Source organism: Sinocyclocheilus anshuiensis, unplaced genomic scaffold, assembly GCF_001515605.1.
Source record: "Sinocyclocheilus anshuiensis isolate Anshui unplaced genomic scaffold, SAMN03320099.WGS_v1.1 scaffold709, whole genome shotgun sequence".
Lineage (NCBI taxonomy): Eukaryota > Metazoa > Chordata > Actinopteri > Cypriniformes > Cyprinidae > Sinocyclocheilus > Sinocyclocheilus anshuiensis.
In genome coordinates this window covers 1,135,315-1,158,604 of record NW_015540926.1, presented here as the reverse complement: position 1 = coordinate 1,158,604, position 23,290 = coordinate 1,135,315, and the positions used below count along the sequence as shown (strand labels likewise).

The 23,290-nt window shown below is 37.2% G+C and overlaps 1 protein-coding gene across 1 annotated transcript in view; it reads left to right on the top strand.

The window, feature by feature from the left end:
• The window catches only part of dntt (deoxynucleotidyltransferase, terminal), a 94,648-nt gene that overhangs the window by 53,497 nt on the left and 17,861 nt on the right, over positions 1-23,290 (top strand). Inside the window, exon 8 of the mRNA XM_016487324.1 lies at positions 17,309-17,411. Within this exon, the coding sequence (XP_016342810.1) occupies positions 17,309-17,411 (103 nt within the window). The remainder of the gene's footprint in view (positions 1-17,308; positions 17,412-23,290) is intronic.

Sequence of the window (23,290 nt, the reverse complement as noted above, 5' to 3'; positions counted from 1 at the left end):
ACACACACACACACACACACACACACACACACACACACACACATATATATCATTAATATTTTTTTTCCCCAGAAACTACACTAATATCTGGATTATTACTTTTTCATCAACTCACAATGTTTAGTTTGGGAAACCCTGGTCTAATGAAATAAAAACAAACAAAAATCAAAACAAAAAAACAAACAAACAAACAAAAATATGATTTTTAAAACAGTTGTTTTGGGTGTTTCCACAAATGAAAGACTTAAATTCAAGGTATTAAAATGTTGTATGCACTGCAAACAAACAAACAAACAAACAAAAAAGATAAATAATAAAAATATAATAAAATAAAAAACTAAAACTAAAACTAAATAAATACATAAATATATAAATACATAAATAAATAAATAAATGTATTGATTGATTGACTGAATGAATGAATGATTAAATAAATAAAACAAAGAAACAAGCAAAAATATATCGAAACATCGTTAAAGATTATGCCTAAAACAAAAACAAATATGTTTCAACATAATTGATCTGTCTGATAATTTTCTTTTAAAACAAGACTTAATATCAAGTTATTTGGCTTCTCAAGCAAATGTATCTTGATTTAAGAATCTTGAAATTTGCACTGAAAAGAAGACACAAATACTGATGGAAAACATTATATATATATATATTTAAATTGGATTTTCAACCTTTAAAGGGAACATCGGATGCCCATTTTCCACAAGTTGTAAGTATGATGCTCTAGGGTCTTCATGAAATGTCTGCAAAATACTTTGGTTAAAATTCCTTAATAGTTATGTGACACAACACCCTTTTTAACTTTTCTGAGCAGTATGACATCATACTGAGTGACCCATTTTGGTGCACGCAAAAACAAAAAACAAAAAAAACAGGGCTGCTTAAATGCCACTCAGCTTGCGGTGTGAAACTGGCCTTATGTTCATACGTTTTACATCCAACTACAAAACACCTGCATTGCTTACGAGCTACAGCTTCTCAAGCATGGAGAAAATGGCAGACAGCTTACAACTGGCTGAAGGCGGAGATATGCTAATACAGGACAGTCCGTCATTGGTCGTGGGCGGGGCCTGAGCAGTATGACATCATACTGCTCAGAAAATCAAAACGGCTTGATAATTGAGACTGTTTAGGTTTTTTTGGGAATTTAAAAAAAAAATTATATTTTAACAAGACCATACATAATGTATTCAGTGAAAAATAAGAAATTACAGATCGTCTCAATATAAACCCACTCAAAACCCTCCCACCCAAAAGACATTTGAATATAAAGCCAAGAGAAAAAAAAAATGAAAATAAATAAATAAAATAAAAAAGGAACTAAATAATATATTAAATAAACAAATAAAGATAATCAAATGCATAAAAATAAATGAACATTCCTCTCTCAAGAATCAATCTTCCCTCTTTCCAATATTAGTTAATTAATGTGTATTAGCGCTGGTATCAGGAGAACAGACTATGCCTTTGACGTGATCTAAAAAAGGTTTCCAGGTCTTATGAAAATTTTTGCGAGATCCTAAAAGCAAAAATCTTAACTTCTCAAGTTTTATACAGCAAAAGATTTCTCGGATCCACATATCATGTGATGGAGGGATGACATGTTTCCATTTGAGGAGAATAGCTGGTCTAGCTAAAACGAACCTGGCGGGATGAGAGTCAAATCAGGTCTCGAGGAAATGCCAAAAAGACCTGTCAAGGGGTTAGGGTCTAAGCCTATGTTAAGAGCATTATTAAGTGGATCAAATACATTGGACCAAACGTCTGTCAGCCGAGGGCAACTCCAGAACATATGGAGATGGTTGGCAGGAGATTGTTTGCTTATGCTTAATAATATATAATAATCTTTCTTATGCTTTTGAAAAGGCCATTAATCAGTTATTTCGAGAACCTGTTTGAGCTCAAATGAGACGAGTGGGAGATTAATGAGACAGACTGAAGTCAGCGCTTGTGTTTGACTGACGTTTGTAAGTGAAATAAAAGCAGGACTCATAGCCGCTCCGCCGTAGCAGGACAGAACGTTTGTCCCACATTAGCAAATTTGAATTTGAGCTGATTGGAGGTAAAGTGAATTTATGCTGATGGTTTTTGCGTGTGCAGCCGGCTGAATTGTGCCAGCGTAGCGAAACGCAGACAGAGGATTCTCACCAGAAAAAAAGATGTGCTTAAAGCGGCGGTGCGTTTCAGCACAGCTCATTAGAAATGAAAAGGAACGCGGCTAACTGAGGTGTGACGCCTCTCTGATCAATGACCCACAGAAATCACTGCACTGTCCTGAGCGGCTCACAGCAGATATTACAACTAATCTAGACTCTGTGAAATATGACCAGAAATGATATTGCAATATTGGATTGAAACTGAATTTGTACCAAACTCTGAAATCTGGGAAAAGAAATTGTGAGGCGTGTTTGCCCTTGCTGAGTCACCACCATCATTATGGGATGTTACTGTGGTGTTACTAAGGTGTTATGGGAGATTATTATGGTGCTGCTATGCGGTTTCTAGAGTGTTGCTATGCAGTTGTTAGAGTGTTGTATGGGTTACTCTGGTGTTGCTACACTCTAAAAAATGCTGGGTTAAAAACAACCCAACTTGGGTTATTTGGCAACCCGGCGCTGGGTAAATACTGGACAGAACACATGCTGGGTTATTTTGACCCAGCTGGCTGGGTTAAATGTTTTTACCCACCATGCTGGGTTGTTTTATTTAGGTCAACTATTGTTTAAAAATTAATATATTGCTGGCTTAAAATGGGCTGAAAAAAAAAATCACACAGAATTATTAGAGGCAACAGCAATAAACAAAGATGAACATTTATTACTAAGCAAGAACACCCATGGACAAAATACAAGACAAATTGAATTTATTTGGATAAATACAGCATAGTTTACAATATTACATACATTTAAACTCGTTTAACAAGCATTTTAGAAATAAAAAATGTAACATTTAAAAGTAGCATTTTAATTTGTGTATTCAACCGTTCTCTGTAATCACTTTTTACAGAAATATTGCTAATTCTCGCGCCGATGTGTCGCCGAAATCTGATCCGGTGAAGGGCTGCTGTTCGTGTGGAAACTGCGAACTTAAGACCGCCGCCTTGCGTTTCACTCGTAGCTGAAAGATGCCATGATGACTGACTCCAAAACCTGCCCATAAACAAACAGTACTGAGGTTAGAGAACATATTTTAACATCAAATTAAATTTAACTCAGTATTATAACGAATAAAATCAATTTATGTTATGCAAGGCAAAAGGCTTTTCCAGCGCGAAACAACCACTGCTGACAATCTCGTCCTTATGTTGCATTGCAAATATGAAAAACAACCCAATAAAATGACCCAACAGGCTGAACACAACATTTGGGTTAAAAAAATAACCCAGCATTTTTAGAGTGTATGCAGTTGCTAGTGTTGTAGGAGGTTAAGGTCCATGTACACTGAGTCCGAAATTTTCGTCTGCGTTTTTTTCCTATTCGTCATTCTAAAAATTTGTCTCGCACAGAAACCTTGCACACTGAGTCCGATGCGTATTAATTAATCCGTTGCGGAAAAAAAAATCGCAAAACAGTACTAAATGTGCCGGGTACACACTATAAGTTTCAGGAGTGACAACCCTATTTAAATGCGGGAGTGAGTCCCGTAAATTATCGTTCCATGTGTGTACAGAACAGCAGTCACTCCCGCATTTGCAACTATAGCAACATTTTGCCATCTTGCAGGAGTGAAGAAGAATTTAGCCGTTTGGTATCTGCCATTTTTTGGCTAAAGACTCTTTATATCCATCGATTTTAACTAAACTACTGCTGATAGACGTGCCGCATTTTGTTTATGCTTGGGAGGCTGCTTTAGAGAGCGCTGTCTTGCAGTGTTGCCATGTCCTCATATTTACAAGCACTATTATGCATGTTGTTTGGTCTTAGCTCATAAAGTGGTCTGCTGCGGATATGAGATATATGATTTTTTTTGGTGTTATAAAACAAAGCAGTTTGGTGTTTTTGTGTTTTTTGTGCTTGTTCTTGTTTGATGTTTTTATGAAGGTAGAATGACGTCAAAAAGATTTGCATACGCTGGATAAGAGTTGTGGAAGTGTACATAAGACTGTAAGCGTAAATTAAGTTTGCATGCGCAAGAGAAGCTTTGTAAAGGTGTAAATCGCGTTTCAAGCGCAAGAAAAATGTATTTTCAGCATTTTACTGTTACTCGTAAGTGTAATTCATGTATTGTGAAACTGCAGCTTCATGCTAACATAAATTTAGGCCACGTACACACTGCAAGTTTCAGGAGTGACAACCGCATTTAAATGCGGGAGTGAGTCCCATAAATTATCGTTCCATGTGTGTACAGAACACGACTCACTCCCGAAACTCAGCGAGGTAACCATAGCAATGTTGTGGCGTCTCAGAGAGAATGGAGGCCCGCAGATTAGCTAGTTTTGTGTTAGCTGCTGTTGACAAAACAAACATTAGACTGCAAAGACATGCGAAAATCTGCAAAACTTTATTAAATCGCCATCGGGAGAGGCATCGTAATCTAGTTTTGTTCTTTAAACTGTTGTTATTGAACAGCCTACACTCTCTTGACCGCGAATGGTCGGTCCACAATACACCTCTCTCCGCGATCCTGTCAGATCTGAGGTAAACACTTGACACCTGACGTGACACACATTGGCGTGCTTCTCGTGACATCATTAACAACTAGTTGTTCAGTTCGGTTCCGTACACACTGCATAGAATTTCTGTAAATGTGGTTGTCACTACCTGTATTTTGTGGGAGTTAATGCGGTTGTCACTCCCGTATTTTAGTGAATTATGTGTGTACAGAACGCGATTAAGGAGTAAAAGGTGAACTGACAACAGAATTTAGCTGCAGTGTGTACGTGGCCATGGAGTCTATTTCTAGAGATCAATGGCCTTTACTCTGGTGTTGCTATGCAGTTGCTAGAGTGTTGTATGGGTTACTCTGGTGTTGCTATGCAGTTTTTAGAGTGTTGTATGGGTTACTCTGGTTTTGCTATGCAGTTGCTAGCATGTTGTAGGAGATTACTGTGGTGTTCCTATGCAGTTAGTACTGTATGGTGTTGTAGGTGGTTACTCTCGTGTTTCTCTGCAGTTTCTAGAGTGTTGAATGGTTTACTCTGGTGTTGCTGTGCAGTTTCTAGAGTGTTGAATGGGTTACTCTGGTGTTGCTATGCAGTTTCTAGAGATTTGAATGGGTTACTCTGGTGTTGCTATGCAGTTGCTAGAGTGTTGAATGGGTTACTCTGGTGTTGCTATGCAGTTGCTAGAGTGTTGAATGGGTTACTCTGGTGTTGCTATGCAGTTGCTAGAGTGTTGCAGGTGGTTACTCTGGTGTTTCTCTGCAGTTTCTAGAGTGTTGTATGGGTTACTCTGGTGTTGCTATGCAGTTGCTAGAGTGTTGTAGGTGGTTACTCTGGTGTTTCTCTGCAGTTGCTAGAGTGTTGTATGAGTTACTCTGGTGTTGTTATGCAGTTGCTAGCATGTTGTAGGAGATTACTGTGGTGTTCCTATGCAGTTAGTACTGTATGGTGTTGTAGGTGGTTACTCTCGTGTTTCTCTGCAGTTTCTAGAGTGTTGAATGGTTTACTCTGGTGTTGCTGTGCAGTTTCTAGAGTGTTGAATGGGTTACTCTGGTGTTGCTATGCAGTTTCTAGAGATTTGAATGGGTTACTCTGGTGTTGCTATGCAGTTGCTAGAGTGTTGAATGGGTTACTCTGGTGTTGCTATGCAGTTTCTAGAGATTTGAATGGGTTACTCTGGTGTTGCTATGCAGTTGCTAGAGTGTTGAATGGGTTACTCTGGTGTTGCTATGCAGTTTCTAGAGATTTGAATGGGTTACTCTGGTGTTGCTATGCAGTTGCTAGAGTGTTGGATTGGGTTACTCTGGTGTTGCTATGCAGTTTCTAGAGTGTTGAATGGGTTACTCTGGTGTTGCTATGCAGTTTCTAGAGATTTGAATGGGTTACTCTGGTGTTGCTATGCAGTTGCTAGAGTGTTGGATTGGGTTGCTCTGGTGTTGCTATGCAGTTTCTAGAGTGTTGAATGGGTTACTCTGGTGTTGCTATGCAGTTTCTAGAGATTTGAATGGGTTACTCTGGTGTTGCTATGCAGTTGCTAGAGTGTTGGATTGGGTTGCTCTGGTGTTGCTATGCAGTTTCTAGAGTGTTGAATGGGTTACTCTGGTGTTGCTATGCAGTTTCTAGAGATTTGAATGGGTTACTCTGGTGTTGCTATGCAGTTGCTAGAGTGTTGGATTGGGTTGCTCTGGTGTTGCTATGCAGTTTCTAGAGTGTTGAATGGGTTACTCTGGTGTTGCTATGCAGTTTCTAGAGATTTGAATGGGTTACTCTGGTGTTGCTATGCAGTTGCTAGAGTGTTGGATTGGGTTGCTCTGGTGTTGCTATGCAGTTTCTAGAGTGTTGAATGGGTTACTCTGGTGTTGCTATGCAGTTTCTAGAGTGTTGAATGGGTTACTCTGGTGTTGCTATGCAGTTGCTAGAGTGTTGGATTGGGTTGCTCTGGTGTTGCTATGCAGTTTCTAGAGTGTTGAATGGGTTACTCTGGTGTTGCTATGCAGTTTCTAGAGTGTTGAATGGGTTACTCTGGTGTTGCTATGCAGTTGCTAGAGTGTTGGATTGGGTTGCTCTGGTGTTGCTATGCAGTTTCTAGAGTGTTGAATGGGTTACTCTGGTGTTGCTATGCAGTTTCTAGAGTGTTGAATGGGTTACTCTGGTGTTGCTATGCAGTTGCTAGAGTGTTGGATTGGGTTGCTCTGGTGTTGCTATGCAGTTTCTAGAGTGTTGAATGGGTTACTCTGGTGTTGCTATGCAGTTTCTAGAGTGTTGAATGGGTTACTCTGGTGTTGCTATGCAGTTGCTAGAGTGTTGAATGGGTTACTCTGGTGTTGCTATGCAGTTGCTAGAGTGTTGCAGGTGGTTACTCTGGTGTTTCTCTGCAGTTGCTAGAGTGTTGTATGAGTTACTCTGGTGTTGTTATGCAGTTGCTAGCATGTTGTAGGAGATTACTGTGGTGTTCCTATGCAGTTAGTACTGTATGGTGTTGTAGGTGGTTACTCTCGTGTTTCTCTGCAGTTTCTAGAGTGTTGAATGGTTTACTCTGGTGTTGCTGTGCAGTTTCTAGAGTGTTGAATGGGTTACTCTGGTGTTGCTATGCAGTTTCTAGAGATTTGAATGGGTTACTCTGGTGTTGCTATGCAGTTGCTAGAGTGTTGTAGGTGGTTACTCTGGTGTTTCTCTGCAGTTGCTAGAGTGTTGTAGGGGTTACTATGGTGTTGCTATGCAGTTGCTAGCATGCTGTATGAGATTACTGTGACATTCCTATGCAGTTAGTACTGTATGGTGTTGTAGGAGATTATTATGGTGTTGCTATACAGTTGCTAGAGTGTTGTAGGGGTTACTATGGTGTTGCTATGCAGTTGCTAGCATGCTGTAGGAGATTACTGTGATATTCCTATGCAGTTAGTACTGTATGTGCAGTTGCTAGAGATTTGAATGGGTTACTCTGGTGTTGCTATGCAGTTGCTAGAGTGTTGTAGGTGGTTACTCTGGTGTTTCTCTGCAGTTGCTAGAGTGTTGTAGGGGTTACTATGGTGTTGCTATGCAGTTGCTAGCATGCTGTATGAGATTACTGTGACATTCCTATGCAGTTAGTACTGTATGGTGTTGTAGGAGATTATTATGGTGTTGCTATACAGTTGCTAGAGTGTTGTAGGGGTTACTATGGTGTTGCTATGCAGTTGCTAGCATGCTGTATGAGATTACTGTGACATTCCTATGCAGTTAGTACTGTATGGTGTTGTAGGAGATTATTATGGTGTTGCTATACAGTTGCTAGAGTGTTGTAGGGGTTACTATGGTGTTGCTATGCAGTTGCTAGCATGCTGTATGAGATTACTGTGACATTCCTATGCAGTTAGTACTGTATGGTGTTGTAGGAGATTATTATGGTGTTGCTATACAGTTGCTAGAGTGTTGTAGGGGTTACTATGGTGTTGCTATGCAGTTGCTAGCATGCTGTATGAGATTACTGTGACATTCCTATGCAGTTAGTACTGTATGGTGTTGTAGGAGATTATTATGGTGTTGCTATACAGTTGCTAGAGTGTTGTAGGGGTTACTATGGTGTTGCTATGCAGTTGCTAGCATGCTGTATGAGATTACTGTGACATTCCTATGCAGTTAGTACTGTATGGTGTTGTAGGAGATTATTATGGTGTTGCTATACAGTTGCTAGAGTGTTGTAGGGGTTACTATGGTGTTGCTATGCAGTTGCTAGCATGCTGTATGAGATTACTGTGACATTCCTATGCAGTTAGTACTGTATGGTGTTGTAGGAGATTATTATGGTGTTGCTATACAGTTGCTAGAGTGTTGTAGGGGTTACTATGGTGTTGCTATGCAGTTGCTAGCATGCTGTATGAGATTACTGTGACATTCCTATGCAGTTAGTACTGTATGGTGTTGTAGGAGATTATTATGGTGTTGCTATACAGTTGCTAGAGTGTTGTAGGGGTTACTATGGTGTTGCTATGCAGTTGCTAGCATGCTGTATGAGATTACTGTGACATTCCTATGCAGTTAGTACTGTATGGTGTTGTAGGAGATTATTATGGTGTTGCTATACAGTTGCTAGAGTGTTGTAGGGGTTACTATGGTGTTGCTATGCAGTTGCTAGCATGCTGTATGAGATTACTGTGACATTCCTATGCAGTTAGTACTGTATGGTGTTGTAGGAGATTATTATGGTGTTGCTATACAGTTGCTAGAGTGTTGTAGGGGTTACTATGGTGTTGCTATGCAGTTGCTAGCATGCTGTATGAGATTACTGTGACATTCCTATGCAGTTAGTACTGTATGGTGTTGTAGGAGATTATTATGGTGTTGCTATACAGTTGCTAGAGTGTTGTAGGGGTTACTATGGTGTTGCTATGCAGTTGCTAGCATGCTGTATGAGATTACTGTGACATTCCTATGCAGTTAGTACTGTATGGTGTTGTAGGAGATTATTATGGTGTTGCTATACAGTTGCTAGAGTGTTGTAGGGGTTACTATGGTGTTGCTATGCAGTTGCTAGCATGCTGTATGAGATTACTGTGACATTCCTATGCAGTTAGTACTGTATGGTGTTGTAGGAGATTATTATGGTGTTGCTATACAGTTGCTAGAGTGTTGTAGGGGTTACTATGGTGTTGCTATGCAGTTGCTAGCATGCTGTATGAGATTACTGTGACATTCCTATGCAGTTAGTACTGTATGGTGTTGTAGGAGATTATTATGGTGTTGCTATACAGTTGCTAGAGTGTTGTAGGGGTTACTATGGTGTTGCTATGCAGTTGCTAGCATGCTGTATGAGATTACTGTGACATTCCTATGCAGTTAGTACTGTATGGTGTTGTAGGAGATTATTATGGTGTTGCTATACAGTTGCTAGAGTGTTGTAGGGGTTACTATGGTGTTGCTATGCAGTTGCTAGCATGCTGTATGAGATTACTGTGACATTCCTATGCAGTTAGTACTGTATGGTGTTGTAGGAGATTATTATGGTGTTGCTATACAGTTGCTAGAGTGTTGTAGGGGTTACTATGGTGTTGCTATGCAGTTGCTAGCATGCTGTAGGAGATTACTGTGATATTCCTATGCAGTTAGTACTGTATGGTGTTGTAGGAGATTACTATGGTGTTGCTATGCAGTTGCTAGCATGTTTTAGGGGTTTTACTTTAGTGTTGCTGTGTGATTGATAGATTATGGTTATGTAGTTATTAATATTTTAAGTGATTTATTTTAAGTGATTTTGTAAGTAATGTGTCAAGTGAAAAGTCTAATTGTTTGTTGTTGTTTTTTAATATGACCATTAATAGTAATAGGAGTGGTTGGCTTGGCAAACACTTCTAATCACTGATTTCATGAATGAGTTTAGTAAGAGCTGTTATTCCTCTGTGTGTTTGATGAAGACTCATGCGTCACTCTTCTTCTTGCAGTCTCATCTTCTCTCTCTCAACTCCGTACTTTTAGCCTGTAAAAGTGACAGAAGTCAGAGGGGTTTAATTTAACATTTCAGCATTTAAGCTCTTCTAAAGATGTGTGATGTCTGAGAAGCAGAATGCCGTCCCTAACACCAGCGTATTTCACTATGACAGCAAATAAATAGCTGTCATGTAATATCTAATAATTCCAGAGTGATTTTCAGGAGCTCTTTATGGGTGTGCAGCACCAGTTCAGCCGTATGGGTTTGCACTTTCTGAAAGACTTACAGTGTGTATTAGCAATTATATTATACAGTTACCCGTATTAAACGAGTTCATCCAAAAATAAACTTTCTGTCATCATTTACTCGCTTTCATGCTGTACCAATGGGACTTTCTTTCTTTTGCGGAACACAAGAAGTTCACGTGGTTTTTTTACTTAAAAATTTAATAAAATAGGCATGTCAGGCTCCAAAAATGACAACAAAGCATCATGAAAGTATCATGCTGTTCAGAAAATGTTCAGGTGCAAATGGACACCAGACACGCAAAATCAGTTTGACATTAAACCTGCCAGAACTGTGTTTGATTCTAGAGCTGCTGAATAGTGGAACATATTCAATAGATAATGTGTAAAATTAGCTCTGTTTCTAATACACATTGCTATTTTGTTGCTATGTCGTTGCTGGGGTGTTGTGGGAAATTGCTATGGTGTTGCTATGCAGTTGCTGGGGTGTTGTGGGAGATTGTTATGGCCTTGCTATGCGGTTGCCGGGGTGTCGTGGGAGATTGCTATGGTGTTGCTATGCAATTGCTGGGGTATTGTGGGAGATTGCTATGGTGTTGCTGTGCGGTTGCCGGGGTGTTGTTGGAAAATACTATATTGTTGCTATGCAGTTGCCGGGCTGTTGTGGGAGATTGCTATGGTGTTGCTGTGCGGTTGCTGGGGTCTTGTGGGAAAATACTATGTTGTTGCTATGCAGTTGCTGGGGTGTTGTGGGAGATTGCTATGGTGTTGCTGTGCGGTTGCTGGGGTCTTGTGGGAAAATACTATGTTGTTGCTATGCAGTTGCTGGGGTGTTGTGGGAGATTGCTATGGTGTTGTTGTGCGGTTGCTGGGGTGTTGTGGTAGATTGCTATGGCGTTGCTATGCTTTTGCTGGGGTGTTGCAGGACATTATAGTGTTGCTATGCTGTTGCTGGGGTGTTGTGGGACATTATAGTGTTGTTATGTGGTTGCCAGGGTGTTCTGGTAGATTGCTATGGTGTTGCTATGTGGTTACTGGGGTGTTGTGGGACATTATAGTGTTGCAATGTGCTTGCTGGGGTGTTGTGGGAGATTGCTATGGTGTTGCTATGCGGTTGCTGGGGTGTTCTGGTAGTTTGCTGTGGTGTTGCTATGCGGTTGCTGGGGTGTTCTGATAGATTGCTGTGGTGTTGCTATGTGGTTGCCAGGGTGTTCTGGTAGATTGCTATGATGTTGCTATGCGGTTGCTGGGGTGTTGTGGGAGATTGCTATGGTGTTGCTATGCGGTTTCTGGTTGCTGGGGTGTTCTGTAGATTGCTATGGTGTTGCTATGCAGTTGCTGGGGTGTTGTGGGGTATTATAGTGTTGCTATGCAGTTGCTGGGGTGTTGTGGGAGACTGCTATGGTGTTGCTATGCGGTTGCTGGGGTGTTCTGGTAGATTGCTACGGCGTTGCTATGCGGTTGCTGGGGTGTTCTGGTAGATTGCTATTGCGTTGCTATGCAGTTTATTCCATAAATCAATATGATGTCAAACCTGGCAGAACGGTTTAATGTATGCATGGGCAAATTAGATTTGAAAGTTATTGCATAATGGACAGTTTTCAGTAAATAATGTCTAAAATTCACTTCCTAATAGAAAATGACTTTTTGCTATGTTTCTGCTGCATAAACATCTCATTCAGGTTTGAATTACAATACAGTGAGTAAAATTAAATGTTTATTTTTGGAATGCAAATGCAAACACATGCTTACATGCAAAGACATTTAGCCATTAAAATTAAAATTACTGAAATATAATGCGACCTTCTGCACTTCAGCGTGCGTCATTGTGTCCTAACAGTCTGAACTGCAGCATTAGCATGCCTTTTAAAGCTAATATTGTTTGTATAGCAGTGGGTTTATATGCGTGCTTTTGTGTTTGGAAGTGACTGCTAATGCAGCTCTGTGATAAGCTGAACTCCCACACACCAGCGCTGAACTTTAGCACATTAGCAAGGCTTGTTGAGTTCTAAATGAACACTGTCACATCGCTCGCCCACTCAATAAGCTCCTCTAAAATGACCCGCGAGACCTTTTCTTTTCACTCGGTTTCACTCTGTTGCCATTAGCTATAGCGTGGAAGACTAATGCTGCCTTCAAGACACGTCGGAATGATTGTATTTACGTGACAAGCTCACATGAGCGCCAATATAATGATGGTATTAGTGGATGCTAATTTGGTATCGATCATGAAGTGTGATTGTGAATGTTGATGATACAGTTGAGTTTGATGAAGAATTTTGATAGAGCTGAACCAAAACTGCTTATTTAGCTGGTTTATGACAGATTATATATCCTCTTATTCTTTCTGACAGCATGCTAATGATGAAATTGCACTAGTGCAGCATCCATTGTTTGTTTGTAAGTATTCTCTGGAGTATAGGCTAAGTCACAGTTTTTAATAATCCGAAACGTGAGATTTATATTTCAAAGCGACTAATGCATTTAATGTCAAGCATGCAAAACATGCGCAAAGTGCACATTTGTATTTGTACTGTAAAAAAATGGTGTCTTTTGATTTATAACAACTGCAACTATAATTGTCACAATCTGCTACGGTGCGGGAACACGGAGCAAGGAACGAGGAGACCAAGAGTATAGAAACCAAGGAATTTATTCATCTTCACGGGGAATCACACATAGCACTGTAGACACAAACATTACCGGATCCTGGAGCACACACAGGGAACACTATTTATACACACAGGAGGAGGGGATGACGAGACACACCTGGGAGCAATGAAACATCAAGGGAAACACCTGGGACAAATTAAACATGGGAAAGGAAGGCACATGAGGAAAACAACCACAAAACACGGAACAGAGTCTGACAATAATTTAAGTTTGTTTTAAATGTATATTTTTCATACTTGTTCTGTTTTGAATATCGTTAAATTCAAAGAATTTGTCGTGGAGTGGAGTTTTTAAAATACATGTTTAAGTTTAAAGTTTAGCAAGTTTGCAGTTTCTAAATTTAATAATTAATTGTGACTTTTTTCCTCTGTTTTTTTTCCCTCTCCAAACAATAAACACGTTTATTGTTAACTAAAACTATTAAAACTCATTTTCGTTAATTTGAAAACATAAAAAATAAATATTATATGAAACATGTAAACAAAAATTAGAAATGTTCCCTTGACGACTAATTGAAATAAATAAGTTTAGGTTGAAGTACTAAAATTACTAAAGCTAAAACTGAAATAGAAAAATGAATGAAAGCTAAATAGAAATAGAAAAAAGTCTAATAAAAGAACAAAAGCACATAACAAAATGAGCAAATCCTAACCTACATTTAAAATGAAAACTAAGGATATAAAATAAAAGCTAAATGAAAATATGATTAAATAGTTTCATATAAAACTAAAAAATATTATATTTATATAATATAATAATTCTAGAATATTATATGAATAATACTAAAATAATGACTTATTTTTCAAATATATGGTAAAAAAGACAAAAGAGTAAATATAAAATTATCCAACACATGCAGTTTATTTCTAAATAGAAATGTTAAAAACACCTAAATCTAAAAAAAGACAAAAGCACATAACAAAATTACCAAAATCTAAAGTGAGATTAAACTAAAAACTAAAAATATATAATATAATATAATATAATATAATATAATATAATATAATATAATATAATATAATATAATATAATATAATATAATATAATATAATATAATATAATATAATATAATATAATATAATATAATATAATATAATATAATATAATATAATATAATATAATATAATATAATATAATATAATATAATATAATATAATATAATATAATATAATATAATATAATATAATATAATATAATATAATATAATATAATATAATATAATATAATATAATATAATATAATATAATAATGACTTGTTTTCCAAAAATATGTTGAAAAAGGGTAGAAAAAAAAGAGAATAAGAAATCTATAATTACCCAACACATACACTTTATTTCTGTTAAAATCGTGGTCGTATCATAATCACTATTTCTAAACTCAGGAGAACTTGAAGGCAGCAGCAGGATCAAACGCTGCTTCTGGCTGATCCAGGATTAATTTGTTCTCTCTTACATTTCAACTTAAGCGTGTGATGTTTTGGCTTTGCATCTGACGGATCTCCATCAGAGGAGGTGGAACGGAGCCGGCGTGTGCTCCATCGGCATAGCTGGTTTGAAGAAGGTTTAGTAGTGTCTTCTGAGGCCTGATTTCTGAAGTCTGGATCAAAAAGCAGCGACATACTGCCTCTGCAATCGCGTACAGCAGCGCGGCTCGGGTTCATTCACGGCTCTTTCCTTTTCTGTATTCTGCCTGGAAGATTGAAGCCAGTTCCTGCGATATGAACACACACGTTTACATGAACAGCTCCACTAAGAGTCTCTAGAAGTTTACTTCAGCTGAGATGTTCAGCCATGCATGAAATCCAGCGTACATTGCTCTAAGCATTTGTGTTCATGTTCCAGTGTAGAGATGCTTTGGACTTTTATAACACTTATTTATGAGCATGAAAATAGTCTGTTTATATACTACTAACAGTACTATATTAACTTTGGAACATGCAGACATCAAACACATTTTACAACCAATTGGTGACAATGTAAAAAGCACTGAAGAGTGTCTCAATTCAGTCATTTCGTTTAGGATGCTGCTCATGTAGGCATTAGACAGCAAGGCTGCTCACTAAGTTTTGGAACAGAGAAATGTATTTGTTTAGAGATTTTATTTATGTATTTGTTTATTTAGAAGTGTTATGTATTTAGAAATGTATTCATTAAGAAATTAATTTAGAAATGTATTTATTGACATCCATTTATTTATTTTGAAATGTATTATTTTATTTGTTTTAGGAATGCATTTCTTTAGAGATTTTTTTAATTAATTTGATTATTTAGAAATGTTATTTATTTATTTATGAACTTAGAAATGTATTAATAAGAAATGTATTTAGAATTGTATTTATTGTATTTTTTAATTAAGAATTGTATTTATTTATTATTATTAAAAAAAACAAACAAACAAACAAAATTTTTTTTGAATAAAAAAAAAAAAATTTTTTTGTAAGTATTTATTAGAGTTTCTCAATCTAGTCGTTTCATGTATGGATGCAGCCCATGTATCGTAGGCTCACGAGGTATTGGAACAGAGCCGCAGGTGTTTTGTATTATAGGAAAGCAGTTTGTCAAGCCATAAATCTGTGCCTACTCATGAAAAACAAGCGGCTCAGAGTTCACTGCAGTTTTCTCTCAACTCAATATTGGATCCGGCAGTAAATAGCTCATTTCTAAACAACGCCTGCACTAAATAATTCGCAAGCTGCATGAATTCTTAAAAAGTGGATGAATATAACTGTTCTCTTACTTTGCGGTTTTGTACGAAAAGCAGCGTTCAATAGCAGCCTGACGTTGGGTTATATGAAGTTCTGTTTATTCGGCACTACATCTGCGAGCAGGAGAAAAGAGAAATGCAAGTTCAGAGTTTTGAGAGCATCTTATCCGTCGAACTGTGCCTACGCTTGTGTTTTTCTCTTCTAGCGCCTGCCTTTCAAACCAGACAATCTCGCATTCACACGCTGTTCTGCTGCTCACACTTGTTTGTGTCGGCTCAAGTGTACCTTTACAGTGTTCGGCTTTTATGACTTCAGATGGTCCTTGACGTGAATGTGGCACCATCTGATCCATTCAAATATGTCAGATGTAATATACATCATCATGTATATATATGTATATATATATAAGCGAGACCAAAGCTATATTTCAGTAACTATAGTATTCTGAGTCAAAAGACCAGTTTTACCCATCAGGAATTGATTTGATGGTGAATGATTGAGATATTAGACTACAAAGATTAAAGATTACAGAGGTTGCATGAGTGTATTTATTTAGAATGTCGATATTTATTTGGTTAGAAAAATATTAACTTATTTAGAAATGTATTTATTTATTTAGAAAAGTATTTTCTTTAGCAATTTATTGATTTCAAAATGTATTTACTAAGAGACGTGTACATTTCATTTTTAAAAATAGAAATGTATTTATTTATTTATCTGCTCTGTTTATTTAGAGTATTTTTAGTTTTATTTGCTATATAATGTAGTTTAGTTGTTTAGAAATGTATTTCTGTCTTTGTTTAGAAATGTATGTACAGTATGTTATATTTAGAAATGCATTTATTTAGAAATGTACATAAAATTCAATTTATTGATATATAAATGTTTATTTTAAAAAAGGTACAAATTAAAAAGAACATGTATTCATGTATTCATTTAGAAATTGATTTATTTAGAATATTTTTATTTATGTATTCATTCATTTATTTAAAAAAGTATGTACTTAGAAACATATTTTTTTTCACAATAAGACCAGGAACATGTATTATAGAGTCGGTTTTGTTTTTAATTATATATTACAGGTGAAATGTTGAACTGTGGGGTTGCTTTTTTCAATAATAATTCAATCATTCTTTTCTGATGGACAACACATCGGTGTGATATATTTGTATGTTACTTTCTTCATTTTTGCTTATAAATTGTGTTTTGTATAATTTTTTTACAGTTTAAATTTGACTAAACAGCCATTGGATGTATTTTAAACACAGAACTGTTGTGAAAGATGGATTTTTTACTCCACACGAGCTGTTATATATATTTTACATAAATATCTCTGAATATCTCCTTCCTCCCACCTGAATTTGGAGCATGCGAGGCCTTTGAGTTTTGGAGACTCATTTTCATAATCTCTCTACACAGCAGTGAAACTCATAAGCATCTGACATCTCCGGCAGAAGAGAGTTTAATGATGCAGGCCAAATGCCTTATTTGAGTAATAGGAAAAGGCAAAGGCATTAAACGAGCCGTTCGTCCCGTACGGTTACTCACACGCTTATGTGTGTCTCATCATACGATCCGCTGACACTCTGCGTCTGATTCTGTTTAATGCAGATGGGCATGCATTCAGTGTATAATGTGTGTGTGTGTGTGTGTGTGTGTTTAACGTGCAGGGGGAAGGAGTTCGGTCACGATGTGGACTTCATCATTAAAACAACTGAGGCCGGACAGGAGGACGTGATTCTGCCCGCCGTGATCAAGCGATTCAAAAGCCAGGTACAGAAACACCTTGTGCTGAAAAAGCTTTTATCTGTAGATTGTTTGGCCAAATATTGAAATTAGATTAGATTCAACTTTATTGTCATTATGCAGAGTACACTCACAGAGCTAATGAAATGCAGTTTGCATCTAACCAGAAGTGCAAGAACATAGTGTTTTATAAACAGCTAAATGCAGAGTAAGTGAAGCTATAACTTACAGTATGTACAGTGGAGTTGCTATATGCAATATTAAGCAGATTATGTACATAATATAAAAAGGAGTGCAATGTATGGTTATATGTACAATATGAACAGCAGCAACGTAAGAACAGTGGTAATAAATACAGTTGGTTGTGTTGTTGTTAAACAATGTATAGTCTATGCAAAATATCATAGTTTAGTTTAGACATAGTTTACTGTGCTTTGTACAGTAACAACGTTAGACAGCGTACAGTGTAATAGCTTGAACTTCTGTTTGCATAGTCTGTGCAAAATATGAATAGTGCAAATACATGTTTGTAACATACTGTGACCAATGCAGTAAGAGAGCAGGTGCAGGTTAGATTGGTGGTGTGGAGTTCAGAAGGGTCACAGCCTCGGGGAAGAAGCTCTTCCTGAGCCTACTAGTGCGAGAGTGTAGACTCCTGTAGCGCCTGCCAGATGGAAGGAGGGTAAAAAGTCCATGATTAGGGTGTGAGGCATCCTTGATGATGTTCCTTGCCCTGCCCAGGCAGCGCTTGCGATAAATGTTCTCAGTGGTAGTTAACTGGGTGCCGGTGATCTGTTGAGCAGTTTTCACCACCCGCTGGAGTGCTTTGCGGTCTGATGCGGAGCAATTGCTGTACCACACTGAGATGCGGTTTGTAAGTATGCTCTCAATGGTACAGCGGTAGAAGTCCACAAGGATCCTGGGACTCAAGTGAACTTTCTAAAGGCTCCGTAAGAAGTAAAGGCGCTGCTGTGCCTTTTTGACCAGGTGAGGTCATCAGAGATGTGGATGCCAAGGAACTTGAAACTCGGCACACGCTGCATTACAGCTCCATTGATGTAGATGGGGGTGTGTGCATGACTCCTAGTCCGCCTGAAGTCCACAATGATCTCCTTTGTCTTCTGGTTGTTTAGTTCCAGATTGTTGGTGGCACACCACACAGCCAGGCGCTGCACCTCATCCCTGTAGGCTGACTCATCATCATCTTTGATCAGACCTACCACCGTGGTGTCATCTGCGAATTTGATTATGGTGTTGGAGCCATAAACAGGAACACAGTCATGGGTGAATAAGGAGTACAGAAGAGGGCTCAGTACGCAGCCCTGTGGCACACCGGTGTTCAGGGTGATGATGGAGGAGGAGAGGTTATCTAATTTAACAGACTGGGGTCTGTCAGTCAGAAAATCCAGAGTCCAGTTGCAGAGGGATGTGCTGATTCCAAGCTGGCTGAGCTTGGAGGGGATTACAGTATTAAATGCAGAACTGAAATCAATGAACAGCATTCTCACGTGTGTATTTTGACTGTCCAGGTGGGTGAGGGCAGAGTGAAGTGCCGTAGAGATGGCGTCCTCTGTTGACCTATTGCGGCGATAAGCAAACTGGTATGGGTCTAGTGTAGCAGGGAGACAGGATTTTAGATGGGATACAACCAGCCTCTCAAAGCACTTGGCAATGATGGGGGTGAGTGCGACAGGACGGAAGTCATTAAGGGCCGAGGCAGTGGAGTGCTTTGGTACTGGCACAATGGTGGAGGTTGTGAAACTAGTGGGGACAGTTGCCTGGGCCAGGGACAGATTGAAAATGTCCGTGAAGACCTCAGCCAGCTGCTCCGCACAGGCTTTAAGCACACGACCAGGTATTCCATCAGGGCCAGCTGCCTTCCATGCATTCACCTTACACAGAGTGGAGTAAACATCCAGGGCTTCTGATTGGGGAAAAATGTAATTTTTTTGTGTGTAGTCACTCTGCCCACACACCTGTTGATGTGCTCCAGGACAGAGTTCGTGTAAGTGTCAATGTCTATCTGAGAGTTTGTGGTGGGCTGGGCAGCAAACTCACTCCAGTCTGTGTGCTGGAATTGATGCTGAAGAGTGGAGTCATGTGCGTTTGATGACCGGGGCATACTTGGGGAGCAGGAACAAAGAGAGATGGTCAGACTGACCCAGGTGGGGGAGGGATCAGGCATCTTTGACTTTGTAGGCATCAGTTACATTAGTATATACATGGCCCAATGTTTTATGTCCCCTTGTTTCAGTTTCTCAGTGCATAAAATTAATGATCTTGCATTTCGCTTCAGAAAAGATGATCTACTTTGAAAAATACACTTGTCAGTTTGGAAAGTTATGCTTGGGAAACCTTGATGATGAATCTTTTACAAAGACTTACAATGAAAGTATATATAATATATATACTTTCATTGAAAGTCTTTTTTTAGTTAAAGTTTTAGTAGTTCTTTTCTTGGAATTCTCTTGTAATTTAATTTGCATTGAAAACCTTGATGGTGAATGTTTATGTTTTATAGACTTAAAAAACAAAAGTTTTTATTATTTTATTTGTTTGTTTTATTATATATTTGTATATTTATAATATTTATTGTTTATTTTATAGGTGTGTTAGTAACTCACTTTTTAAATTTTAATTTTAGAGTTATTTTGTTTGAATAGTTTAATAATTTATTTATTTAATTAATTAATTTATTTATTTATTTATGTGTTTGTTTTATTATGTATTAAATATATTGTATATATAATATTTATTTATTTTATGTCTATGTTAGTAACTTTATATTAATAACATTTTTAGTATTTAGTTGTTTTTATTTTAATAGTTAATGGTGTGTGTGTGTGTATAAACGCGCTAGAACGACATGTGGGTGAGTAATTAATGACAGAATTTTTATTTTAGGGTGAAATAACCCTTTAACATATTTACTGACATATCGCTCAAGACTTACTAAAATACAAATTATAATTAAACTTTATTTGGACTACTACTTGTGCACAATGCACATTTCTTAATATTAAGCCTAAAATGTGTTTTAATGTCACTATTGATGAGGATTGTACTATCTTTAAATAATAAAGGTCTTTAAATGCAAGATATATAAAGTGTACCTGAAGTGTACTTCCAATAGCTCCATTTTAGCACAATCAAATACACTTCAGCACTACTTCCACACAATTAAAGTGCATTAAGCACAAAATTAGTTGTTCCAGTTTAGCAGCCTTTAAGGATACCAGTTTAGTACACCAGAAGTAGAATTGCAGGGTATTAAGCACATAAATATGTACATTTATTTGTGTTATACTTATTACATTATATTTTAAATACATTTTAGTATATTTATTTTTCACTAGGTTCATTCATTCATTCATTTTTTCCTTCGTTTTGTACTTTAGTTTGCCGGAAAACCTTGTAGATGTAAAAAATCAATAACAAGTGTATTTTATTTTATTTCATACACTCAAAACATTTGTTTACTTTATATGCATATTAGAATTTATTTAGTATTTTAGTGTCTAATAGTTTTATTTATTTTAATTTTTTTTACATTTTGTCTTGCTATTTAGTTTTGGCAATTAGCATTTTAATGTTTAATTGTTGTTTGGTCACTGTTGAAAATCTATATCTCAGTCAAAGCTAAATATTCCATGTGGGATCATTCAGCTCATTTCCGACACATGCTTAGAGGGTTGGCTTAAGATTTGTGACGTTTGAGTATATGAATGTGTTGTTTTTGTGGATGATGTCCTGTAAGTCCCCCCTGAAGTGTGAATGTAAGCACTGGTTCTCGCAGTGTTTTGCTGAAATCACATGGATCGTCTTGAGGAAAGTTTCTCATCAGATGTGCTGGAGTGTGTCTGATGCTCTCTGTGATTTCATCGATGTTTCGTGGTTTTGATTGTCCTGTACTAGCAGAGATGCTGTTGTAGGGCAGAAGGCCTTTAATGGTCACTTAAAACAATCAGAGCGGGCTGTTCATGCGCTTGGTGGATAAACAGCTCCCTCTTTTCTCTAATGTTTGGCAGCTGATTACAGAGCAGGAAAGAAAGACAAAACAGGAGACCAGTGTGAAAACACACCTGATTAGGGTGATGATTTGTAAATAATCAAACAAGACCAGCCCTTAAAGACAATAGGCATTATAGTGATTTTGCCACAGTGTTTGGGGTTTCAGGAGCTCTACTTCATATTGTTACAAACAACAGTTTTTACTAAGGTGAAATCAAAAGTGGTGGGGACGTAACAGCAGACAACACCCCAATAATTCTGCATTTATGATTGACTTTTGACCACAGTTTCATGTCATCTTTATGTATAGCTACGGTAGCCAACATACTCATAATTCATAAAGAAAACTTTAGCATATTCATTAGACAATAATTACACAACATTACAGCTGCATCAGAGCGCTGGGTGTTTTAATCATGTACAGTACATCATTTTATATTAAAAATGAATGAATCGGACCGATGATGATTCTGACAGTAATCTCTACCGTTGCTATAGTAACGAACACAACCTTCTGATAAACATCTGATTTTGATCTGATAAACCACGCGCTCTTATTTCAGTGTTGTTTTGTAGTTTGTGGATATTTCAGCAACAGTTTGCTTTGTACATTCAGTTTAACAACATAAAGTGGGTAAAATAAAGAGGGTAAACTTTATCATTCAACTGAACTGTACAAATATGTTTTAAACACTTTTGTAAGTGTCTTTTCTTTCTGTTTTAAATGTTTTCTTTGAATGGTTTGACTAAGAGTATATAGGAAAATATAACTTAATTGCGTTTCTTGCAAGCTAAATTTCACACACATAAACACAAATCTGGCTCTAAACCTCTCTTTTTTTTATTCAAAGTTGTTTTAGATGAGTATATGGGAACTATCCAAAGCTCTGTTCATCCTAAAGCTGTAAAAACGGCATCTCTATATTCATATGAGTCCTCTTAAAGTTGTGAATTTATTAATTTTTTCTTTCTTTTTTTGTATTAACCTGGCAACACATCCCTTTTGAAAATATAACCATGGTTTTATATATATAACATTGTTATTACACTTTTACCATAATAAAACCATGATTATTTTTTTTAAAGGGATTTGTATTTGTGTAGGCTATACTTTCTTTCTTTTTTCTTTGTTTTGTTTTTATAACTGTACTGCCTTAATGGTTTAATAATAGTCTAGTTATATAGTCCCGATCTGAATCAAATGATTCACAATACACTTGGAGCTCTTGGAATCTTTTTGTGATGCAAAGGTTTTCAGAGTTCAAAAAGCTCCGTTTCACCCATCACTACTTGCTTTTTAAAATCATCACAAGCGATGTCGAAATTCAAAAAATGTATTTATTGACCTGGTTTTGCTAGTGAATCGCTTGAACTAAATGATCATGTCACGAGTTTGAATCAGTAGGAGCGGTTCCAGCGTAAATTACTCACTCAATTGAATTGGTTCGTCTGTTCCTCCTCTTTTCGCGTCTTCTTCAGTCATGTTTGCACGACACTGTCAGCACTACTACTGGCTTAGCTCGCTAGTTTTATGACATTAACTGAAATAAGCGAAAAAGTATGATTTTTACAAATAAAATATCCATATTTCCATTCCAAAGATAACATCCAACACAAATCTTGGAACATATTCAGGTGAGGTAACCGGTTTACTGCTAACTAGTGAAACACTCCATTAATATAATGAGCTGCAGCTCAAAATACATGTTAGATGAAAACATTGTGCATTATGATGGAGTTTGTAGCTTAATTCACTATATTTGAAATAGTTTGAGCTGCAGTTCAGTTGCTGACAGTTCAATAGAAATCAGTTGAAAGCATCCAGTCTCTCAGACCATTGACGTGAATGTTCAATTTATCAGTATATATTGTAATAAATTTTGAGCAATTGTTGT